The following is a 20,219-nucleotide window of genomic DNA, read 5'->3' as shown; positions in this document are numbered from 1 at the left end:
CAGTATGGCAATTTCAAACCTCAATTAACTTAGCCAACTCTGTAAATGGCGCATTACATTTCACTCGCTCTTCCCCCAAAGTTTAAAAATAAACTGTTTTATTTTTAGAGAAAAAACCACTTACGTTAATTATGTATGTGATTTTCTTGAGAAAATCTAGAAACAAAAATAAATTGTGGTATGGTTTCGCTTTAGAATAAACAAGACCATTTCAATAAATCTGAATCTGTTTTTGGCTCAAACAAAAAATGAAAAGGTAAATTCCGTTGCATATTTCGATTGAAGTAAGATTGACAAGAAAAAAATGTGGCTGTATAAAGTCTTTCGTATTATATAACAACTCTAATGTGTGGCAATTCCAAGCCGGTAAGAACGTCAAAAGCCGATGCTCAAATTAATCCAAAAATCTCTAATCTAAAGCTTTTCTAGTGAGAAATTTTAGGTTTTACTCTCTCTCAAGCCTAGGATGCAGATACTCCTGTAGCTTCCTTCGGAATCAAGAAAAGAAACATAACAGGGATATAAGTGCAAAACACTTGAATGGCTAATCCCATAAACATATTCTCAAAGGATCCTGAAGATATTCCCAAAAGTGAAGCCAGTCCTGCTCCCATGAACGACCCAACTGTGTTTCCTAAGTTGTTTATCGACATAAACAGCGCAAAGAGTGTTCCTTGGATCCCAGGAGGACATAGACGACCAGACAAGATCAAGAACGGCATGAACCTGCGGTTTAAGCAAAAGCATGCTTATGAGATTTACTATTCTTCTTCAAGGCCATTTCTAGAGGAAATAAAGATGGGGGAAAACAACGTACTTGAGTTGATTGATGGCATCACCTAGAGCTGATCCGAAGAGCACCATTGTCTTGTCTGAAACTCCGTAGCCCACATTTGCTCTTGATACGAGAACCATATCTAGGAGTATCGTTATAGAAATCCCGATGTGCGCAAACCTGTGATGATGTTTTATTGATTAGATCACTTAAAGAATGGAAAACATTGAGATGTAAGGATGTGTGTGGGAAGTATTTAGACTTACAAGAGAGACTTGCGTAGAGTCATATTTGTCAGATACCGGTTGTAGATAAAAGTACCAATCATGAGACCTAACCAACCAACAACACGAGCTGTTCCTAGGAAAGAAGCATCCAATTGCAAGACCTCGGTTTGGTAATAGAACATGACGGTAGAAAGATTTGGCACAGTGATATGCGCAACGAAAAACCACGCCATTGGTCTGTAATATTACAGAAAAGTAAAAATGAGAAAGAAACACTTCAAGACATTCTAACAGCAACTTACTCAAGGAAGCGTATCAAATATATTACCTCAAAATGATCGGTTGCTTGAATGCTCGGACCAAGCCAAAAGTGGCTGCTTTCAGTGACTGGAACCACTGTGAAGCTAATGACTTAGACTGCTTCTTATGTGTCTCAGACTTCCCATTGGTAGCTCCTCCTTTTTTACCTTTCTTCTGCCCCTTCCTTCTTCTTGTATTGGACTTATTGGTATCTCGATAGTTATCATCGTTGCTCATCTTGCTTTTCTCTTCAAACTCGTTAGAATCCAACATGTCAGGCATTGGTTCATTGTTAGTAGGAATTTCTTCAACCAGAGCACATGATAGTAACTGTAGCACTGGTAGTACAGTGAAAAGGAGGAATATTGTTTCTATCTTCAAGTTGGTTAACGCATAGCCTCCTAATAAACTACCGCATATTCCACCCACAGCCATAGAAAGCCATGAGACAGACTGAAGATCTCCAGCAAACGAGGCCCTGATATAAACAGTTAAAGAACCTATAACTCAACGAAGGAACTAAGTATCCTTAAGTGCGTATCATCAGAAAGTAAAGAACATAGAATCTTACTTTTCAAGTCTCACAGCTTCAGCTATCATAGCATCTACCACAACATCAGCCATAGCTGATCCCAGGTTTTGTACAGTCAAGAGAATCATAAGATAAAGACTGGAACTTCGAGAAGTTGAATCTAGACCAAGCAAGAGCCATGGCACAAGAGATAGCACAGTCGATATCACCAAATACGGCGTCCTCTTCTTCCCATTAATCGGGATACAATCTGAGATAATCCTACCAAAATCACAAAAAAAAAACATATCATTACTGCAAAGCTTCAACATTCACTCACTGTATTATTGGTGACGACGAAGATAACATACCCATATAAAGGTTTAATGCTCCATGGAAAGAAAGCAACAGAAAAGACAAACTGAGAAGCTGATGGTGATAACTGAAGCTTGTCTTTGAGCTGATATGAAACAGCTGTCCATACAAACGATCTAAATCCCTATAAAATGCAAAAACAAAATCAATTTCCCAATCCAGCAAAAAACAAAAACAAATTTTTTTGCAGTTTTCTATATCTACACTCTAAGCTCCTCCATCATCACTAACCAAACCGATCTCAACAAATGTACGGTGATCATCTCAAAACACATACGAAAAAACAGAGGAAAACGCGATCATCCCAAAAAAAAAAACGTATCAGAGGCTTCCAATTTGAAAACGCAATGAGGCAGAGGAGTCATGGAAACAGAGATTGAAACAGACCTGAGTGAAGTAAATGAGACAAACGAGCCACAGAAACGCGAACCCAAACGCCGATCGCAGCTGCTTCAACCAATGTATCATCTTCTTAATTGCAAAGAATCAGACAAAAACACGTTCTCAGCTTCTTCTCCTTCTTCTACGGTTCATCAGAATCTTGTCCTCCTCTCCTCGTCTTCTCAATCTCGACTTCTCATAACGATTTGTATTTTTTTTTTTAATTTCCCAGATTTATGGGTTCCTCGTCGCAGAGAAGGACAATTCAGTTTTTCAGTTGACTGACGCAAAGAATAAACATAAGGATATTTTCGTCTTTTCCTCAAATAAAAAGCGCGAGACACGTCGTTGATCCTATAGCATTCGGACACGTCATTAGTAGGACCTATTCAACATCATCTGTTCTTTACCTCCCCCGTCACCGCCTTGTGAGACTAGTCTGCCTTTGACTCTGATTACGACTTTATTCTTCATCCTTTAAATCATTAAGACATTAATCATATGCTATTTCATATTACATAGTTTATCTTAATCTTTCTATCATCACAAGTTATACAAGGAGTTTTTTTTACAAAGAGTCTTTGAATTATTCAATCAGCAATAAGAAGGTGCATACTGTGGACGATACACAAACGGTTTCACGGCATGGAAGTAACCGGAAGGGCGGTTGTAAGTGAATTTGATTCCGGTTTTGGTTTGGTGTAGACGGTTGCAAGGTGTGTGGAAGCTGCTTATGGGTCTTGCAAGGCAAGCGTCCCAACGTTTGCTCTCTGGCATTGTCTCTGCAACTGTGTAGACACCTTTTGAGTTTGTGAAAGCTTGGTAGTTTACTACTTCTCCAGATTTGGTTATGCAGAGAACCGCAACCTCAGCTCCTGTTAATATAATATACACACAAGAACGATTGCACAACAAAAACAACTCAGATACTGGTTTAAAGAAAGTAAAACAGTACGATTTATTAGACTAGCAGAATAGTGACATGTCTTCATCTTCAAAGTAAACACGGTGAGTGAACCGCTAGTGGTTTCTAAGCAATCCCGGTATATAGTTTTCGAGTAGACAATTTGGAATATGAAGCAGAATGGAATGGAAAACCATTACCCGAAGAAAAGAAAAGGATGAGTAAGCTAATGCTAATTACTAAGTTCCAGAGAGACATGGGAATGATACAAACTTGAAACTAAGGCTAATACAAACCATAGTCACTTCTAAATTTGATTCATGTAATTTAGAACACTGAATATGAAATAGAAAACTTGACAAGATTTCACATAGAAATCTTGTAGCATAACTGCATATGTGCATAATATAAATCTGCAAAAACAATTAACACTATCGGATAAATACAAAAGTGCAACCAAAAACACAAGGATGATGAACATACAAAATTTCTAAGTTCCAGAGAGGCAAGAGATGATATAAACAATAAACCCCCTCTAAATTTGGGTTATGCAATTACTAAAACCAAATATGAATACGCAGAAACTGCAGACACGTCACACACTTATAAACAAAAGGATGAATAAGCTAAATTACTAAGTTCCAGAGATGATACAAACCATAGTCACTTATAAATTTGATTCATGTACTTCAAAAGACTAACTATGAATCAGAAAAATTGACAAGATTTCACATTTGCATAACATAAATCCTCAAAAAACCATTACCACTATCGAATAAATACAAAAGTGCAACCAAAAAACACAAGGATGATGAACATACCAAATTATCAAGTTCCAGAGTGACAAGAGATGATTGAAACCATAAACCCCACAAAACTTGGTTCATGCAATTACTAAAACCAATATGAATATGCAGGCACACACTTGCATAGATAAAAACCATTTGCTCAAGAAAGAAGAACAAACAGTAACCAACGATAGTTCGGCTATAAAGTGAACTAATAGACTAATCTGTATAACTCAATTACCGTTTTCCGAGTCCAAAATTGCAGTAAGATGAAGCTAATGCATAATAAATTCACACCAATCTGATGTGTGAGAATCACTAAAAACAACTGCTATCGAAAATAAACAGTAATCACTCTGAAGAACCACAACTGGAAACGTGAAGCAAGATAATTTATAATCGAACAACTAAAAAAACTGATTGAAGAGAAACAAACCTTCAAGAACATGATCTTCTGGTCCGATTGAAGAATCAGCACAGACATCACATACAACTCTACCACGAATCTCGCCAGTCCACGCGTCGACACCAGAACCTAGAAAGATCGCAGTCATAACAAACAGACCCATCACGAAATTTCTCAACTTCGAATCCATGAAGCCGGAAAGGTCTAATCTTTTTAATCTCTTCGCGCTTCTCCCTAAGACAAAAACACACGACCCTAGCAAACAACAGAACTTGTTACTGAATTGGCCGGAGCTATACACCACCTACCTACTTCTACGTTTTGTCGGCAAGTTTCAAAACCCTCTAACTGATAAAGAGAGTTCCGAAAACATATAATTCTGATACGATTGATAACTAAAGGCTAGAACTGTGAGAAACTCAAAGTTGAAGGCTTTGAATGTAATTGCATATTTTTCTTCACTGTTCATAAAAAGTTAAACATTATTACTCTACAAGTAAAAGTTAAAGATTGTCCTAGATGTGGAGCGTAGGAGGAAACTATAAACCATCTGCTTTTTGAATGCCCCTCAATACGTCAAGTATGGGTTTTATCGACAATCCCTTCACATCCTATAGTGTTCCCTTCATCTTCCCTATATAGCAACCTCGATTTTCTATATGGGCGTGGTAGAGACTCTGGTGCAACTGATTTAATCTTGAGAACGTTCACGTGGATGTTGTGGTACATTTGGAAGGCAAGAAATAAGAAAGTGTTTGAAAATATCTCTGAAGCTCCGCAAGATACACTGGAGAAAGCTATCCAAGAAGAAGAAGTTTGGAGAAGAGCAAATAACAGAGATTTAGCACCAGCGGTAGTAGAAGCATGCATACCTTCGATCCCAATTCCTCAAGATTCTCTTGTATGCTTTATAGATGGATTTTGGCATACAGAGGAGGATAGGAGTGGGCATGGTTGGATTGCGTCTATTGGTGATAGAATCCTGCACATGGGGCTAAAAGGATCGCGCAGAAGCTTATCCCCATTACATGCAGAGTTAGATACCCTTATTTGGGCTATGGAGTACTTATTAGTGTTGGACCTGGATAAAACTCTTTTTGCTACGGATTGCTCAGACCTCCTAAGGATGACGACTAATATCGAGTATTAGCCGACCTTTTCATCAGAATTGAAGGATTTTATTCATTTCAGAGATAGATTTGCTAATTTTAGTATTAGATATATCTCCCGTGAGGATAATATTTGTGCCGATAAACTTGGGAAATGTGCAAGAACACATGGTTTATGTTTCTCCTATGTAAGCTCGTCGGTACCTAATTGGCTCTCTCTCAAAGAGAGTCATCTCCAATAATTTAATTTGATCGTAAAAAAAAAAAAAAAAAATCCACTAAGATATGATTTTAGCGATCTACTCCTACACTGTAATCAAGAAACGTTGACTAGTCGCTGCTTAATCCATAACGCTCCACAAGAAAACCTCAGATTTCAAAACCAATCAAAAGACCTAAAGTTTTGATTTTTATTCCCATTCGTATACCTAAAAAATGTTCAATGATGTTCCTACGTCTGAATCCAGTTCGATCAATTACATCTCCGAGTTCTAAAAGTTTTGAAATTTGATTAAAGGTTTGGGCTTTTTTCTTCTTCTGCTTCACTTGATCGTTTATAAATCGGTAAGCTTTTTCCTTTTTGGTGTATATCCATTGTTTTGGTGATCTGTTGAGATTATTAGCCTGGGTTGTTTTTCAATTAGGAGAATTTGTGTTTGCTCTTATGTGAATTTGACCCTTTGTTTCTTCGCTGTTGAATGTGACTGGTCAAGTTTAGAATCATACAAATGTCGTTCTCATGGTTGTTTCATGGAGTCTACAGGGATTGATAGATATTGATTTTGAAAGTAAAGTTGATTCGTTTCTTTGATGACATTACATTGCTTCAAGTTCCAACCTTTTCTATTTCAATCAATCTGTTGAAACATCTAATTACTAAACAGTTGATGACACCAGTGGCATAGTAATGATGTGCTTCCAAGGTCTTATTCAAATGTGTCATGTCTAGCATCTGTAGATAGCTTTAATGCTTTTCTTCACAGCTTATTCCTATGGTTAGAGTTTGATCTTAGTTTCTTTTAATTTCATCTTTCTTTTCTTTTACTTCAAAACCACTGGATATGGCTTGAAACCACTGGATATGACTTTAGTTATGGTGCAGCACACAATTGGTTTGTTCTCTAGAGTGCTTGCAAATAGCTTGTGAAGGGCTTTGCAACATCACATTAGTGTTATCTATGGAATTCTCAGGTCCTTCAAAGTTTGCTAAGTTGGAAACTTGAGCTACTAGATCGTTTTGGATATACATCAATTTTAAATAACATGTATTCACCTTTTAAAAACTGCAAAACTGTTGACAAGTGGCATATTTTTTGTTTGGTTTTCCGCTTTCTGATAAGCTGCAATAAGGATACTAATTCTTCTAGACTGATGCTTTGTTTGCTTATGCTGATTTGATTTCAGACCTGTGAAGCGGGACAAAACAGAAGAAGTTATCCTCTAAGAGAGTCGCTGAAGCGAAAGAAAAATTAACTAATTTCATAATGGTTCAGAAGCTTGAACTGATCAAAGGGGGCGGAGGATCGATAAAAATAGGAGCAACGGGAACAGTTGCAACTTTAATGACTCGAGAGCTAGACTCCATGAAACAACCTTCACCTCAGACTCCCACAACAAGACCCATTAGAACAACTATCCCTGTCTCAGTAGACTGTGGCACATCTTCTTCAACTCCAAAAAGAACGAAACCAAGAAAATCATCAGATGAAGCTAGCAGCAGCAGCAACAACAACAATGTTCGAACACCAAAAGGTCACAATGCCAGAAGCACTCATCAGCTTTCAATGCTTGGCTCTGATAATGTTAGAATACCAAAGGGTCACAATACCAAAAGCAGTCATCAGCTTCCAATGCTTGGCTCTGATAATGTGTCGTTGCAAGGAACCCCTAGAAGGGAGAAGAGAATGAACATTGTGGACATTGTGGATGTGAAATGCGGGAATCCAGATCGAGCTTGGGCTAACCCGATAACCAGTAGACTCAAAAAGCTTGGATTCTCTAAACTCAATGAGAGCATTGGTTAAGAAGAGCTCTGCAAATTTAGCCCTATTACACTGCCATATCTGGTTTGTATATCCGGTATGAATCGGTTTACACCAAATCACAATGTAAGCTTTCTTTGTCAAACCAACAATGTAATTGTAAACGAACCTTTGGTCATTACATTCATTTTTGTTTTTGCATTGAACTAGGAAGTAACGTTATCTAATTTGTCTAGGTTCATCACCCTATATTAAGGGTTTTTAGCAAATTCACCTAAAATGAAATGACTATAATGGGCAGATACATAAAATAGATGCACTAAAATATGTGCTTCTAATAAAGAAGAGTAGATGAAACTGAGCTTTCGAGGATTATAGAGAAAATTAGTTTAGGTACGTTAGCACTTTGGCATTCTCTTTGTCTTCTACAATTCCGATTTTGGTAATTGAAAAAAAAATAAAACAAGAAATTAAATAGATTTGGTTAGTTAGGACAAGCCACATCATCGAACTTGAATGTTCGGTAACAAACACCTATCATCATGAGTTCCATAAGTTGATGAAGTCCCTTTCGATGCGCATCCACGTGGTCCAACGCATCAATTGGTTCTTTCTTAATCTTTTTTGTATATAAATTATCTATAAAAGATTCATCTTCAATAACTTTAGACTAGGATAAAAGCACGGATCAACATTTTTTTGAAAAAATTTATAATGTAATAAAAAAATTATTGTTTTATTTTTTTAAAAAGTTATTTTGTTTGATATAATATTTATTTTTAATTGTTAGGTAAATCTATTAGTCTATTTGAATACTAATTATTTTAGAATATTATAGTATTTTATTTTTGACGTATTATTACAGTTTTATATTGTTTGTTTGTTGTATTTGTTTCATTATTTTGTAAAATATAAAATAGTAATTTTAATATTATAATTGTGAGCAAATAAAAATTATTAATTTATCATCTATATAAATTTGGTTTTACCAACCCGCAATTGTGGAAATTAAAACACACATTTTCATACATTGAGTAATATATCTTCGTTTTAAAAAATTCAAATCACAACATATGCAGAAAAAATGCATTTTATTAATTATAAGTAATATATGAAAATTCCAAACAATTTGTAAATAAAATAAAATAAAGATGATAGGAGAATCATAATTTGAAATCTTAACAAAATTTTTGAATTTAGTTATTAAAAATAATTGTATTGTATACTTGGATATAAAATTTTAGTTTTTAAAATTCTGATTGGTTTATATATTTTCTTAAAAAATAATTAGTAATTTCGTCCATAATTTATTAGAGAGAAAATATTTTTTTAGATTTTTTAATATTTGATCTGTGAGTGTTTTTTATTTTTAATTAATTATATTTATTTAAATTAGTTAATTAAGCTTAATTATTTTTTTCTAATGGCAATTGAATATAATTTTTACACATTTTAAGGTTAGTTTCATATTTATACTTCCTAATTAATATAGTAGAATATATATATACATATTGAACCAACTTACCGAGGAATGGAGGAGGGGGTATTGGATGAGAGACTTTAATAGAATAGAATTTAATTAATTGAAGACATAAGTTATAGATTTTCAAGTATTGTAAAAGAATTTCAAATCTTTCTTTTGGATTCCAACAATTATATTTTGCAACAGATTATTAGAATTGAATAGATATCAATTCTCATCAATCGTCATATTGTCTTCTTCCCCAATACCTACCCTAAAAACTCTTATTTTTCTCTTTCACCAATCCCCCTTACTCTATCCAGAATAGCATGGATTCACTTCAATTACAACAGCCTTAGAACTCTCAAGTTGCGCATTAAGCATAACACTAACAGATACAAAATTGACCAAAAATCAAAACTTAAACCTCTCCAAAAATTGACCATTTTAGGTAGGTATAGATTCGTTGTAAAACAGGGATTGAACCAGAGAGTTAGTTGGTCTCTAGAAACAGAGTCTTGAGCATAGTGAAGTTCATGAATTCAGATGAGATTTTTCCGGTGAAGCTGTTAGAAACGAAATACCCTACGAATGTCACCGGAGATAACAACGCCGCCGAGACGTAAGGCCTAACTTGACACCGGTCTAATTACAAGTATGATTTTCCAGCAAAATGTATAGCTTCCGACGAGGGAACAAAGTGAGAGAGAAGAATTGTTTTCTCGGCGTTGTGATCTTGGGTTGATGGAAGAGGAAAAGAGAGGAGAACAATAATTTATCCAAATCTCGACCTAAAATCTGAAAATTTATCCTTCACAATTTACACTAGAATTTCTATTAAATTCTTATCAAATCACTTTGTCATAGAAAATTTCTTAATCGTGAATAACACTTGCATTTAATAGAATTTAGAAATCAAGCAAATAAATAACACTAGAATTTAAAAGAATTTATAAAATAGAAAATTGAATAACAGTAAAATTTAACAATCTATTATATTCCCTTAAATTCACTCGTCCAATACCACCCCAAGAGTTTAGATATTGTTATTATACGATTAACTTATATATTGTGGTCTTATGTTCAATCATTTATTTGTGAATAATTTGAATTGTTGTTTATAGTGAACGAGTATTATTGATAAGATGTTTAATTTTTTTTTTTTAGGACAACGATAAGATGTTTAATTTCTTTAATTAATAAAAGACGATTTAGTAAAGTCATATTTCAGTGGATTTTATTAATTTATTTAATGATATAGTTGGTTAAGAAAAATATCAAATTATTAACAAGTATATTGAGATTAAATATTTCGTGATGTTAGACTCCACCAACAAAGAAATTACTAATATATTATCATTATCAACCAACTCCAATTCCAATAAACATATACTTAAGTAATTCAGAACTCTTGGAAAAAATATATATGTGTTGTATTGTGATTCGGAATCAAAAACATTTTTAATTTGGGTGGTTCAAGCTAGTGGTTAGACCATTATCTTTTAGATGTATGTATACACCTATATATAATATTGGACCATGTATAAAGGCAGGACTAAAAACAATTATGATTTTCACTTTTTAACTAGTTCATCTAGACGAAGTTTCAGATTGGAGATAAAGATTCCATGACAACAAACACGTTATCTAGATTCTTTCTACATTTCCAAACAAAATATACGTCTGAGACAATCATATAATATATCAAATTGTTTAAGAAAAATGTCCAAGATACACAGCAAAAGCTTTAACTATATCATGGTTTCGAAATACGTATAAGACTCTCATCAAATCCTATGTATATATCGACGTATAATAAACATGAAAACTATAGAAATATTGCTGAGAAAATTAAGGTCTAGAAGTGTTAATAAAAAGAAGCAGCGAGACGGACAGACAAGCCGACAACGGATTCTTCTATTGTGCGTGTGTTTGAAATGTCCCTATTTAGTAACTACAAAGCTATGACATTAATATTTTGATTTTCTAATCATAAATTTTTAGATTCTATTGATCTTGATAGTCAATATAATTAATTTCTTACGAATTGATTGATGTGGCTGTATCATTATTTGTTCATAAACAAACATGTATTCAAATTTACATAAATGTTAATTAGATTGGAAGTAAATAATGAAAACCCAAAAAAAAAAAAACTGTTGAACCCCTCGTGTAGGTAGTCTTCTAGAGATTAATAAATAGAAAGTAGTGAACGTGACATAGATCCAACCAACGTGAAGTACATCGATGGTCGACCACATATGTTTTATTTACTTATGTCATTCTTTACGAAACTACTTTTTCTGCCCATTCAAAATAAAAGACAAAAAAAAAAAAAAAAATTGTTTCCTTCAACAGAACGTTTCTCAAGATTCTCGTGCTTTGTGTTTCAAATGGAGTTACCATTTGGAAACGGCTTTATCTTCTTCGACAACAGTCCATTTAAATGTAACGTTTTGTTTTTTCTATTCACATATATACAGTACATTTGAATAGTTAATCAAATGACAAAACATTGTAGGAACACATAATATAGATGAATAATATTCAAATAAGAACAAACTATAGGACAATACTATCGATAAAGATTAATTTTTGACGAATAATCAAATGTTGACAAAAGAACAAAAGAACAAAAGATGATGGAACAATCAAATGATATAACTAGTGAGCAGTGACACGTACACTTGGGGTTTACTCCATGGGTAGATGTTTAGCTCGTGAATTGACTATATTACCCTTCCATCACAACACGCAAAGAACTTAAAAGTTAAATCCGAAAGGCACAAAACGTATCATATTAGGGGTAGTTTCGGTGTTTCACGAGAAGACGGGTCAACTACCAATTTCATATAACCGATAACTTCCAAATACAGTGTGTAACATAAAAGCAAAGCGAAAAAAAGAAGAAGATGTGAGCTTGTGAAAGCCAAAAAAAAGAAAAGAAAAGAAAAGAAGATCACATCTCTCTGTCTCTCTGTTTCATTAATGGCCGAGAAAATCAATGAGATCGCCGGAAAGATGACTCCTTTCTGCCGGAAAATAGTTCACGTGAACATAAAATGGAGAGTCATCGAGAAGGTATCAGTCTTCGGAGATTTTTTTAGGTTTCTTTGGAGAAAAGTCGTTTCTTGTTCAAGTATCATCGAAAAACCTATTTTTTACCGTCGAATCGTTCACCGGATTTCTTCCACCTCCGACGAAACGACGACCGAACCTACTGTTTCTTCCGGTAGAAGGTTTGGTTCAAGTTCGGATTCAAATTTGGTTAGTCTCAAGATCAGCTTATTAGGCGATTGTCAAACAGGGAAAACTTCTTTTGTAGTAAGTATGGAATCTTGTTGTTAAACTTTAGTTACTGTTTTATCATATTAATTAATTAACTTATTAACTCTCGTATGTTTTTTCTTTATTTATATTTTTAAGATAAAGTATGTTGGAGATGAGAATCAAGGGTTCTTGGAGATGACGGGTTTGAATTTGATGGACAAAACGTTTTATGTTCAAGGAGTTACAATTTCGTTTAGCATTTGGGATGTAGGAGGTGAGTCTTTCATCAGATTTATATTTATTTAAATAAAAGATTTATGGATTGGTGGATAATTAGTGAGGAGGAGTGTGTTGGCAAATACTTTTTGTTAATTAGGAGATTATATAAAAATGATCATTGTAGGTGATGAAAGGAGGTCAAAAGATCATATACCAATAGCTTGTAAAGACGCAGTAGCAATCTTGTTCATGTTTGATCTAACCAGTCGATCCACTCTTAACAGGTTTACTAATTTCTTCATAAATTTTCTATTAAAAAAAAGGTAATCGATTTTTTTTTTTGTTTGTTAACTCTGACATTTTTGTCCTGTTTTGTTTTGTTTTGTTTTGCAGTGTCTTCGGGTGGTATAGCCAAGCAAGAAAGTGGAACACGGTACGTTTAATTATATTTTTGTTTAATAGAGATCCTTTGATCCATCTTTTTATGTTTTTGGTTGTTTTTTTTTGTTTTTGTCTCTTTACTTTAGAAAGTAACAAAAACCAAATTCGATTTGAGTTGTACCATACATCTATCCCACGATGTCAATTTTGAATTAAAAAAAATTAATACTTCTAAGAACTAGAAAAAGTTTTCGTTACCCATATTTTTTGTTTGTTTTGTTTGCTTTAGTGTCGACCGACTATTTTTTTATTAGTTGAAATGCTTAATGCTTTATACAATTTTTGGAATCTGATTCCAACGTAATGCTTTTCTCTAAAGGTATTTTATTATTTTGTTTTCTTTGTATCAGACAGCCATTCCAATTCTAATAGGAACAAAATTTGATGATTTCGTTCGTCTCCCACCTAATCTTCAGTGGACCATTGTCACTCAGGTATACCAATCATATAACTTAATCAATTTAGAGACCCTTTTCATATTTTACGTTTTCATGATGATAAATGGATTTTTGGGATAACTAATTAATTTATTTTGGTTTTATTTGATATATATTAGGCAAGAGCATACGCGAAGGTGATGAAGGCATCATTGTTCTTTTCAAGTGCTACACACAACATAAATGTGAACAAGATCTTCAAATTCATTTTGGCTAAACTTTTTAATTTGCCTTGGAAGATCGACAGAAATTTAACCTTAGGTGAACCCATTATCGACTATGATTCCTAAATTAGTCTAGCTACTACCATTTGTTTCTTTCTTTTTTAAATTATTGACCACTTTTGTACATAAATTATTAAAAATTAGTTGAACGTAAATCGTCTATACAAAGGTATAGTTGAAAAATAGTGTTAATTTTAAGCATTTTCATGCAAAACTTGTAAAACAAACTGTTACCAACCATGAAACCGACAATTTCAAACAAACCGAAGCTGAACACTAAAGAGTGAAAGGCTCGAGCCAAGAAAATACTCAAAACTGATTTCTGTAGTATATATATGACTCAAATCTGCTCAAAGGTATACAATTCTGATGCATAGATACAATATATCGACCGTTGCATTTATAAGTAAAAGACAAAAAAAACTCCTCTTGCTTCTTTTTTTTTTTTACTTGTTCGGTAATGTAAAAAGATAAAACAAAAAAGAATCTGAAAAAAAAAAAGTAGTTACTATTATTTCAACGGCTCTAACTGAATCTCCATCCTCCCTCCATTTCTATCATCATCATCTTTATCTCTGAAACCACCTCTTGAGTCTATTAGATCAATCGAATCATCTTCTTCAACATTCCCCAATACCCAATTCCCTCTACTCAGATTCCTCGCTCTTATCCTTCCTCGTTCCCTGTACTCCAAATACGCAACAGTAACCACACAAAGGAAGACCCATAGACCAAGAGCCAAGTTTAGCCCGTCTATGTTCTCCGCTCCATTCCTTTCTCCCAGATGTTTCATTCCAGTGAAAAGCGCAACAACTCCAACTACAACAGCTGATTGACCGACGATCGAATGAGAATACTCCCATATTAACCGTTTCGAAGAGATTAGTTCTTCTTGAGCAGGTTTCGCAGGCCTTAGCCAAGCGTTCACGGGCTGTGCGCAAGCTAAAACTATGGCTGTGAAACCAAACTTGACGTGCGTTGAACTGAAGCTAAACCCGTTAAGCTCAGCTACTGCAAAGAGGAGGCCGAGGAAGACAATGGCTAGTCCAGAACATTGAAGGTACATATGTATCTTGAACCAGCCATCACCTTTGATGTGTTTCAAGTATCTAGCGGATAATATCCCTCCGGGAAGTAGGATTCCCCAAGCAAGGAACATCATGAATCCATGAACCCCTAGGACTGGTCTTAGATCTTGATCCGCTTCTGCTGATCCACGTGTTAACATAACACGGACAGGTCTCTGACTTGTAACCGAGTGCATGTTTCTCTCGGTCAACTGACCATCTGTCCATTTAGCACCCATTGCCCATATCACTTTCAGAGGAGTTGTGGGATCGATCATATTCTTACATTCTGGTCTATCTCGATGACTGCATGATGGTTTTAAGGGACGTGTAAACTCCAGTGTGATGATTCCTTCTTCGGATTTGCATCTCACGTATGTCATATTTTCAGTTGTAGGATGCACTGAGGAAGCGGATGCTCCATCAATCCAGTAAGTATTTACATGCCCTGTTCCGTTTCTATCAAACCAGCCAACATAAGCATAGCTGTTTGCCATTTCGCTACCGAAACCAATTGCAAGATACCCACTTTTCTTCTCACCGCGAGCTGCAATAGATATCGAATCCCCTACTATAGTCCAAAAGAACTTAACTTGCTGATCATCTAGATTAACACTGTTGTTGTACATATCAGAAAGTCCCCCGTCAACAACCTGAACCTTCCACCCCATTTTCTCTTGAAAAATCGAGTGGTAATAGAGTTCGTCAGGTGTATTTCTATTAGGAGCCCAAACCAGCTCCGACGGACTCGCCAGTACTCCATGAGTTTCTTGCCCACCGGCATAGATTGTCTCAGTTCTGTTCCTTAAAGAAGCATTCCCACCAAGAAAATCTGAAGTTATGTAGAAAGAAACGTCGTGTCCTGCTTCTATTGAAAACTTCACAGGAACCCCTCTTTCCACTTTCAACACAGGCGCTTCTTTCTTGTTGATATACAGAACCTTGGAAGGATTTGGAGGATTCGGATAATGCACAGATGGTCCAGCTGTGACAATAAGAGGTGCATTGGCATCAGCAATGATCACATCTTGATCATACTTGTTGTCTGCATCCAATGGTCCCAAACATTCATCCACATGATCCGAAAGATTAAGCGAGAAATGCCCAAAGTTTTCTGATTCCACACCGCCGTGGTTCACTGGGAGATAGTAAGGATTAATAACATCTGGTGGTTTTATCACCCCAAGTGCCCAAATAACCGTAAGGTTCCTAGTTGAATTCACAGGAAAATCAAACTTATTATCGCTATCATTCAACGGTCTCCTATACCTAACAAACGAAACTCCATCTATCCTATGTCCGTAAACAAGTTTTGTGTTGTTCACCGAAGAACCAACTGAATCTGACCCTTCATACACAGTGTCAGGACAAACCCCAGAAGCTGTACCTTCCTTCACAGAGCAAACACTAGACTCCGTGATATAAAAATCATCAGCAAAAGGGAAGCCATCCTCTCTAATCCCAGTAACCACAACATCAGCATCCAACATCAGGTTCGATGTAGAGTTCGGCTTAGCCCAACCAAACGCCATGTAGTTCAGTAAACCAGTTGTAGCCTCAAGACCAATATCAACATAACCTTTCTCTGCATTCAAACTCCACCTAAGCCTATACTTATCAGAAAGCTTCTTACAATTATCAAACATGGTAGGAGCCTTAAAGGGCTCGCTGCTGTTATTCGATTTCCCCTGAGCAACATCTTTGCTCTCTGAAGGAGGTGGTTCAGCTTTTGAAGAAGTAGTATCTGACTCAGTCCCATTAGAGAGCAGAACATGACCAAAATCAGAAGCAGTAGGTAAATCCCAAACCGAAACCACTCCTAACTTATCCCAAGTAACATTACCAAACAACTTAACGATAAAAGACGAGTTTTTGAATGTTTGATTAAGCTTCTGATCAGAGATAACGAAGCCGTCATTAGTCATATTCTCGAAACCAGCACTCCTCGCACCCCACCAATGAACATCAGAACCAGAGAGCATATCGAAACGAGAAACCCTAAACGAACAATCATCAACAACAGTGAAAACCCCACGAAGCTGGTGCTGTAACATCTTGATCTCAGACTCGTGCCCAACCAATGAGCTCGTATTGGAGCATTCTTCTCCAATTGCAGAGAAGAGGAAGAAACCCAACAGCACGAGAGACCTTAGAAAAATTGGTCTTTGATCGCACATGGTTGTTGGGTTTTGTTCAAATTAACAAACTAAACCCAGATCTGCAAACACAGCATATATAACTCAACTCGTTGAAGCTTCTGATCTGGAAAATCAAAATCACAAATTGCGATCAAAAACTTTAGATTTCATACCTTAGATTTGATAAACAGATCTTCCAAATCATGAATGGGTTCCTGCAGATTTGAAGAAAGATCCGTGCTTTCGATTTCAATCTGAGGTTAAAGTTTCGATTTTTTTTTTTCTTTCTTCTGGTAACCAAAACAGCTTTAAGGATCTCGCGAATGTGGTTTTCGCTTTATGGGTTGAGATTTTAAATTGACTAATGTGGTTTTTTAAGTAAACTTTTTCTTTTTATATATTATGATGCTTTTGTTGAGAACCATTTCGACTACAAATATGGTCATTTAACCAAAATAAAGCTTTTTTCGTTACGTACACATGTACTGCAAATTTATCACTATTAATCTCTACAAAAAAAAAATCTTTTTTAAATTTTCTTTACTTCTCCTTTTTTTTACAACTCTTTTATATACGAGTACTAGTAATTGACCCACGCTATGTGCGGTAATTAGATTAAGGTGTATTCTAGGTTTTGTTATGTATATTATTTTTTTGGTTACGTAAATTCATCTTTACGTTTGTTTTTTATTTGATTTTGGTTGCTTATGTTGTTTTGTTGGTTATTTTTTATAAAAATAGGTTTTGCATTAAGTATAATTTAGGTTGCTGTTTATTTTTAAAAAAATTGAGATCATCTTGTATGTTTTTAATGCTTTTTAAAAAAATTATAATTAGAAGTTAATATTGTGTAGTTGAAGTTGTTGTTTGGCTGTAGTTGTTAGTTGTTATTAATTTATTATTATTTGTCATTTTGTGGTTAGATTGTTATATAATATTTTCATATGTATTTTGTAAACTGTTGGAGTAGTTTTTTTTTTGTCAATGTTTTAGTGTTTAGAGTGAAAAAGGTTGTGGATTTTATTAAGAAAAAAAATAAAATCAATAACTTACATTTCTTTTTTTGGGCTATTTTTCTTTGTTTCAGTCGGGCCCAATTTCTCTGTAAGGCTTATAATGTGTTGGTCTATTGGATTATTATTTGTATGTTATTGAGGTTGGAATGGATTTGTTCTTTTTCAAAATTCGATGTCCTCGTGAACGGATAGGAGAAGAGCAATGTTTGCGATCTAGAGGACAATATGAGTATTGAACTTATTTTTTTGATGCTCGTAATCATTTTTTTAGTCATCTCTTTCGTAATCGTTTTCCCTTGAATATTCATTTTTTTATTGGGGTTTGCGTATTTGGTTGATTCCCACTCGCTTCGCATCTGTAGGGGGATATTTGGTTATCCCCTTGTTGATTTCGTTAAAGGTATATGTGAATTGGGTTGCAGATTTGTTTATATGAAAATGTGATGGGTTCCTTAGATTTCCTAATTAAGTTGTGAGTTGTTTTTGTGTTCTTAGTTGTAATTTTTTTTTTCTGTTTGTCCTCTGAGTGATTTTTTCGATTTGATGTGAGTTGTGTTTTGGGAAAAATTAATTTTCTTGTTTATCTTGCTGTAATTTTATAAAGTCCGGGTTGTTTTTTTGTTGGCTCGGTTTTCTTTTTCATATAATTTAGTGTTACGGTTATCAGATTGTGGCATTCCTATTTTTGAATCTCTTTAGTTTATTAAAGGTGTGTTCATCTCTTTGCTTCTTTGTCTTTGGTGATTGATTTGTGAAGTGCTGCCAGTGGTTGGTGTGAAGCGTATTGAAAAGGGGGAATCTATTAGCTTAAAAGGGGAGTTGCTTCTTGCGAATTCAATGTCGGACACAATATATATTGCCCCATCACGTAGCGAGTTTTCGAAGTTTGAAAGGTGGGTCACATTGATCGACCCTTGGATGACACAACTCTAGAGAAAAACTTCAAATTAGATAGAGTTATAAAAAACGAATAAATGAAAAGTCTAGTTAAGATGGAAACAATCTTCTCATCAATGAGTAGGAAGTCGACGCCCATGAGTTGGCCTCCTTTTTTGACATTGCGATCAGGCCAGTGACGAAGCATTCTTTCGACGATCTGCTGGTGAAGGCATCCAACTTTGAGATTTTTGAATGAAACGGCCGGGGAATCCATGTTAGTGAGGAGAAATTAAAGAGACGAAGAAAAATATATGAAACATGAAATTGGAGAAGAAGACATTATATAGGACTTACACCAATTAAAGATAGAGTAGTGGGTCTTGAATTGAAAGAGCGAGCATTGAACGAGATGAATTACAGTAATAGAGAAAAACGTTACAATGGAGATGGAAGAGAGAGAAGACAGCGAAAGGGTGTTGAGGAGTGGAGAACATTTATTTCAAAAATAACCATTAGGTGAACCAGGATGAAAGAATGAGAAGGGCAGGGACGCTTCAGGTCCACAACAGACGACAGCGCTGTGGAGTATCGTGGAAAGAGGTTTTATTCCGCGGGCCAAAAAAACATGGCTTAGTGGATAATGTCGCAAAATTGGGAAAATGAATTGAGCTTTTACAGAAATGTGATAGAAATAAATAATAACTGCTTAGTTGGTAATGTCAAAAATATGGACTTATTTCGAAAATATGGACTTATTAAAAAGAGGGATTTGCTGAGGTGGCAACATCAGAAGTTAGGAAACTGAACTTTATATATATAGATATTCAAAGTAGCGCGGGATTGGTGTTATTTTTTTTGTTTAAAATGAAATATATTTTAAGGGATGAATGGATATTATATATATATGATACAATTACACCATATAATTAACATAGTAATTTATATGGGACATAATTATGGCCTCCTTTTTGTTTTCTATTTCAACCAAATTAATTTATCTATTAACCAATTTAAACCGAACATAATAATTATATGACTATTGTTTGCTATCATTTATTTTTGTGTAAGTAGTTTTCTACAATCTTTATTGCCTTTCCAAATTTATTGCTACTTCTAATGCAAACTAATTATATTTTCAATACTTTTGGCATCACATTCTTTTATTTTATAATTAAATATTTTTTGGGGTGCATTTTCATTGTTTTTAGAATATTTTTCATCCGGTTTTAGAAATAAAAATTGTAAACCATATCTTATAATTATGTTTATGGATAGTATCCAACAGAATGAAAATATTGATTTTTTTTT

General features: G+C 34.7%; 4 protein-coding genes and 1 pseudogene across 9 annotated transcripts; 2 read left to right on the top strand and 3 right to left on the bottom strand.

Moving 5' to 3' along the window:
- Window positions 1-307: 307 nt before the first annotated feature.
- Window positions 308-2,870, bottom strand: LOC104726016 (putative folate-biopterin transporter 4). The gene is made up of 7 exons (XM_010444766.3): window positions 2,576-2,870; window positions 2,185-2,312; window positions 1,874-2,095; window positions 1,331-1,780; window positions 1,042-1,239; window positions 818-955; window positions 308-726 (listed from the first exon to the last, which is right to left on the bottom strand). Exons 1-7 carry the CDS (start codon window positions 2,654-2,656, stop codon window positions 462-464), a joined length of 1,482 nt encoding a protein of 493 aa, XP_010443068.1. The 5' UTR covers window positions 2,657-2,870; the 3' UTR covers window positions 308-461.
- A 161-nt stretch (window positions 2,871-3,031) lies between these two features.
- On the bottom strand, window positions 3,032-5,210 carry LOC104726015 (uncharacterized). The gene is made up of 2 exons (XM_010444765.3): window positions 4,698-5,210; window positions 3,032-3,444 (listed from the first exon to the last, which is right to left on the bottom strand). Exons 1-2 carry the CDS (start codon window positions 4,855-4,857, stop codon window positions 3,164-3,166), a joined length of 441 nt encoding a protein of 146 aa, XP_010443067.1. The 5' UTR covers window positions 4,858-5,210; the 3' UTR covers window positions 3,032-3,163.
- Window positions 5,211-6,057: 847 nt separating this feature from the next.
- On the top strand, window positions 6,058-7,959 carry LOC104726013 (uncharacterized). 3 transcript variants are annotated; one of them, XM_010444763.3, is made up of 2 exons: window positions 6,058-6,340; window positions 7,181-7,959. In XM_010444763.3, the coding sequence occupies exon 2, from the start codon at window positions 7,261-7,263 to the stop codon at window positions 7,798-7,800; it is 540 nt and encodes a 179-aa protein (XP_010443065.1). In that variant the 5' UTR covers window positions 6,058-6,340; window positions 7,181-7,260; the 3' UTR covers window positions 7,801-7,959. The 3 variants fall into 3 exon arrangements, with proteins under 3 accessions (XP_010443065.1, XP_019087834.1, XP_010443066.1); XM_019232289.2 differs by having other exon boundaries at window positions 6,062-6,967; XM_010444764.3 differs by having other exon boundaries at window positions 6,064-6,293.
- A 4,140-nt stretch (window positions 7,960-12,099) lies between these two features.
- On the top strand, window positions 12,100-13,994 carry LOC104726012 (septum-promoting GTP-binding protein 1). Of its 3 annotated transcripts, none has more exons than XM_087471907.1 (6): window positions 12,100-12,548; window positions 12,647-12,764; window positions 12,894-12,993; window positions 13,103-13,142; window positions 13,501-13,584; window positions 13,707-13,994. In XM_087471907.1, exons 2-6 carry the CDS (start codon window positions 12,686-12,688, stop codon window positions 13,875-13,877), a joined length of 474 nt encoding a protein of 157 aa, XP_087328033.1. In that variant the 5' UTR covers window positions 12,100-12,548; window positions 12,647-12,685; the 3' UTR covers window positions 13,878-13,994. The 3 variants fall into 3 exon arrangements, 2 of the variants coding, with proteins under 2 accessions (XP_087328033.1, XP_010443064.1); XR_757999.2 differs by having other exon boundaries at window positions 12,106-12,544; window positions 13,505-13,584; XM_010444762.2 differs by having other exon boundaries at window positions 12,106-12,544.
- Window positions 13,995-14,117: 123 nt separating this feature from the next.
- On the bottom strand, window positions 14,118-17,450 carry LOC104726011 (cytochrome b561, DM13 and DOMON domain-containing protein At5g54830 pseudogene; annotated as a pseudogene). Its single transcript, XR_015571163.1, has 2 exons — window positions 17,190-17,450; window positions 14,118-17,096 (listed from the first exon to the last, which is right to left on the bottom strand). The product of XR_015571163.1 is annotated as a cytochrome b561, DM13 and DOMON domain-containing protein At5g54830 pseudogene (transcript).
- Between the last annotated feature and the right edge of the window lie 2,769 nt (window positions 17,451-20,219).

The sequence above is a fragment of the Camelina sativa genome, chromosome 11, assembly GCF_030686135.1.
Source record: "Camelina sativa cultivar CO46 ecotype springtype chromosome 11, ASM3068613v1".
NCBI classification, from domain to species: Eukaryota; Viridiplantae; Streptophyta; class Magnoliopsida; order Brassicales; family Brassicaceae; genus Camelina; species Camelina sativa.
This window is presented reverse-complemented; position numbering and strand designations above follow the sequence as displayed.

What these genes read in the sequence shown, in the direction of transcription:
- LOC104726016 (XM_010444766.3), bottom strand. Translation starts at nt 2,656, where the DNA reads ATGATACATTGGTTGAAGCAGCTGCGATCGGCGTTTGGGTTCGCGTTT. An exon ending in ACTCTACGCAAGTCTCTCTT is followed by an intron (nt 956 to 1,041) that starts GTAAGTCTAAAT and finishes ACATCATCACAG; the next exon opens with GTTTGCGCACATCGGGATTT. An exon ending in GATGCCATCAATCAACTCAA is followed by an intron (nt 727 to 817) that starts GTACGTTGTTTT and finishes CTTAAACCGCAG; the next exon opens with GTTCATGCCGTTCTTGATCT.
- LOC104726015 (XM_010444765.3), bottom strand. Translation starts at nt 4,857, where the DNA reads ATGGATTCGAAGTTGAGAAATTTCGTGATGGGTCTGTTTGTTATGACT. An exon ending in AGAAGATCATGTTCTTGAAG is followed by an intron (nt 3,445 to 4,697) that starts GTTTGTTTCTCT and finishes TTATATTAACAG; the next exon opens with GAGCTGAGGTTGCGGTTCTC.
- LOC104726013 (XM_010444763.3), top strand. Translation starts at nt 7,261, where the DNA reads ATGGTTCAGAAGCTTGAACTGATCAAAGGGGGCGGAGGATCGATAAAA.
- LOC104726012 (XM_010444762.2), top strand. Translation starts at nt 12,209, where the DNA reads ATGGCCGAGAAAATCAATGAGATCGCCGGAAAGATGACTCCTTTCTGC. An exon ending in AAGCAAGAAAGTGGAACACG is followed by an intron (nt 13,143 to 13,500) that starts GTACGTTTAATT and finishes TCTTTGTATCAG; the next exon opens with ACAGCCATTCCAATTCTAAT. An exon ending in AGTGGACCATTGTCACTCAG is followed by an intron (nt 13,585 to 13,706) that starts GTATACCAATCA and finishes GATATATATTAG; the next exon opens with GCAAGAGCATACGCGAAGGT.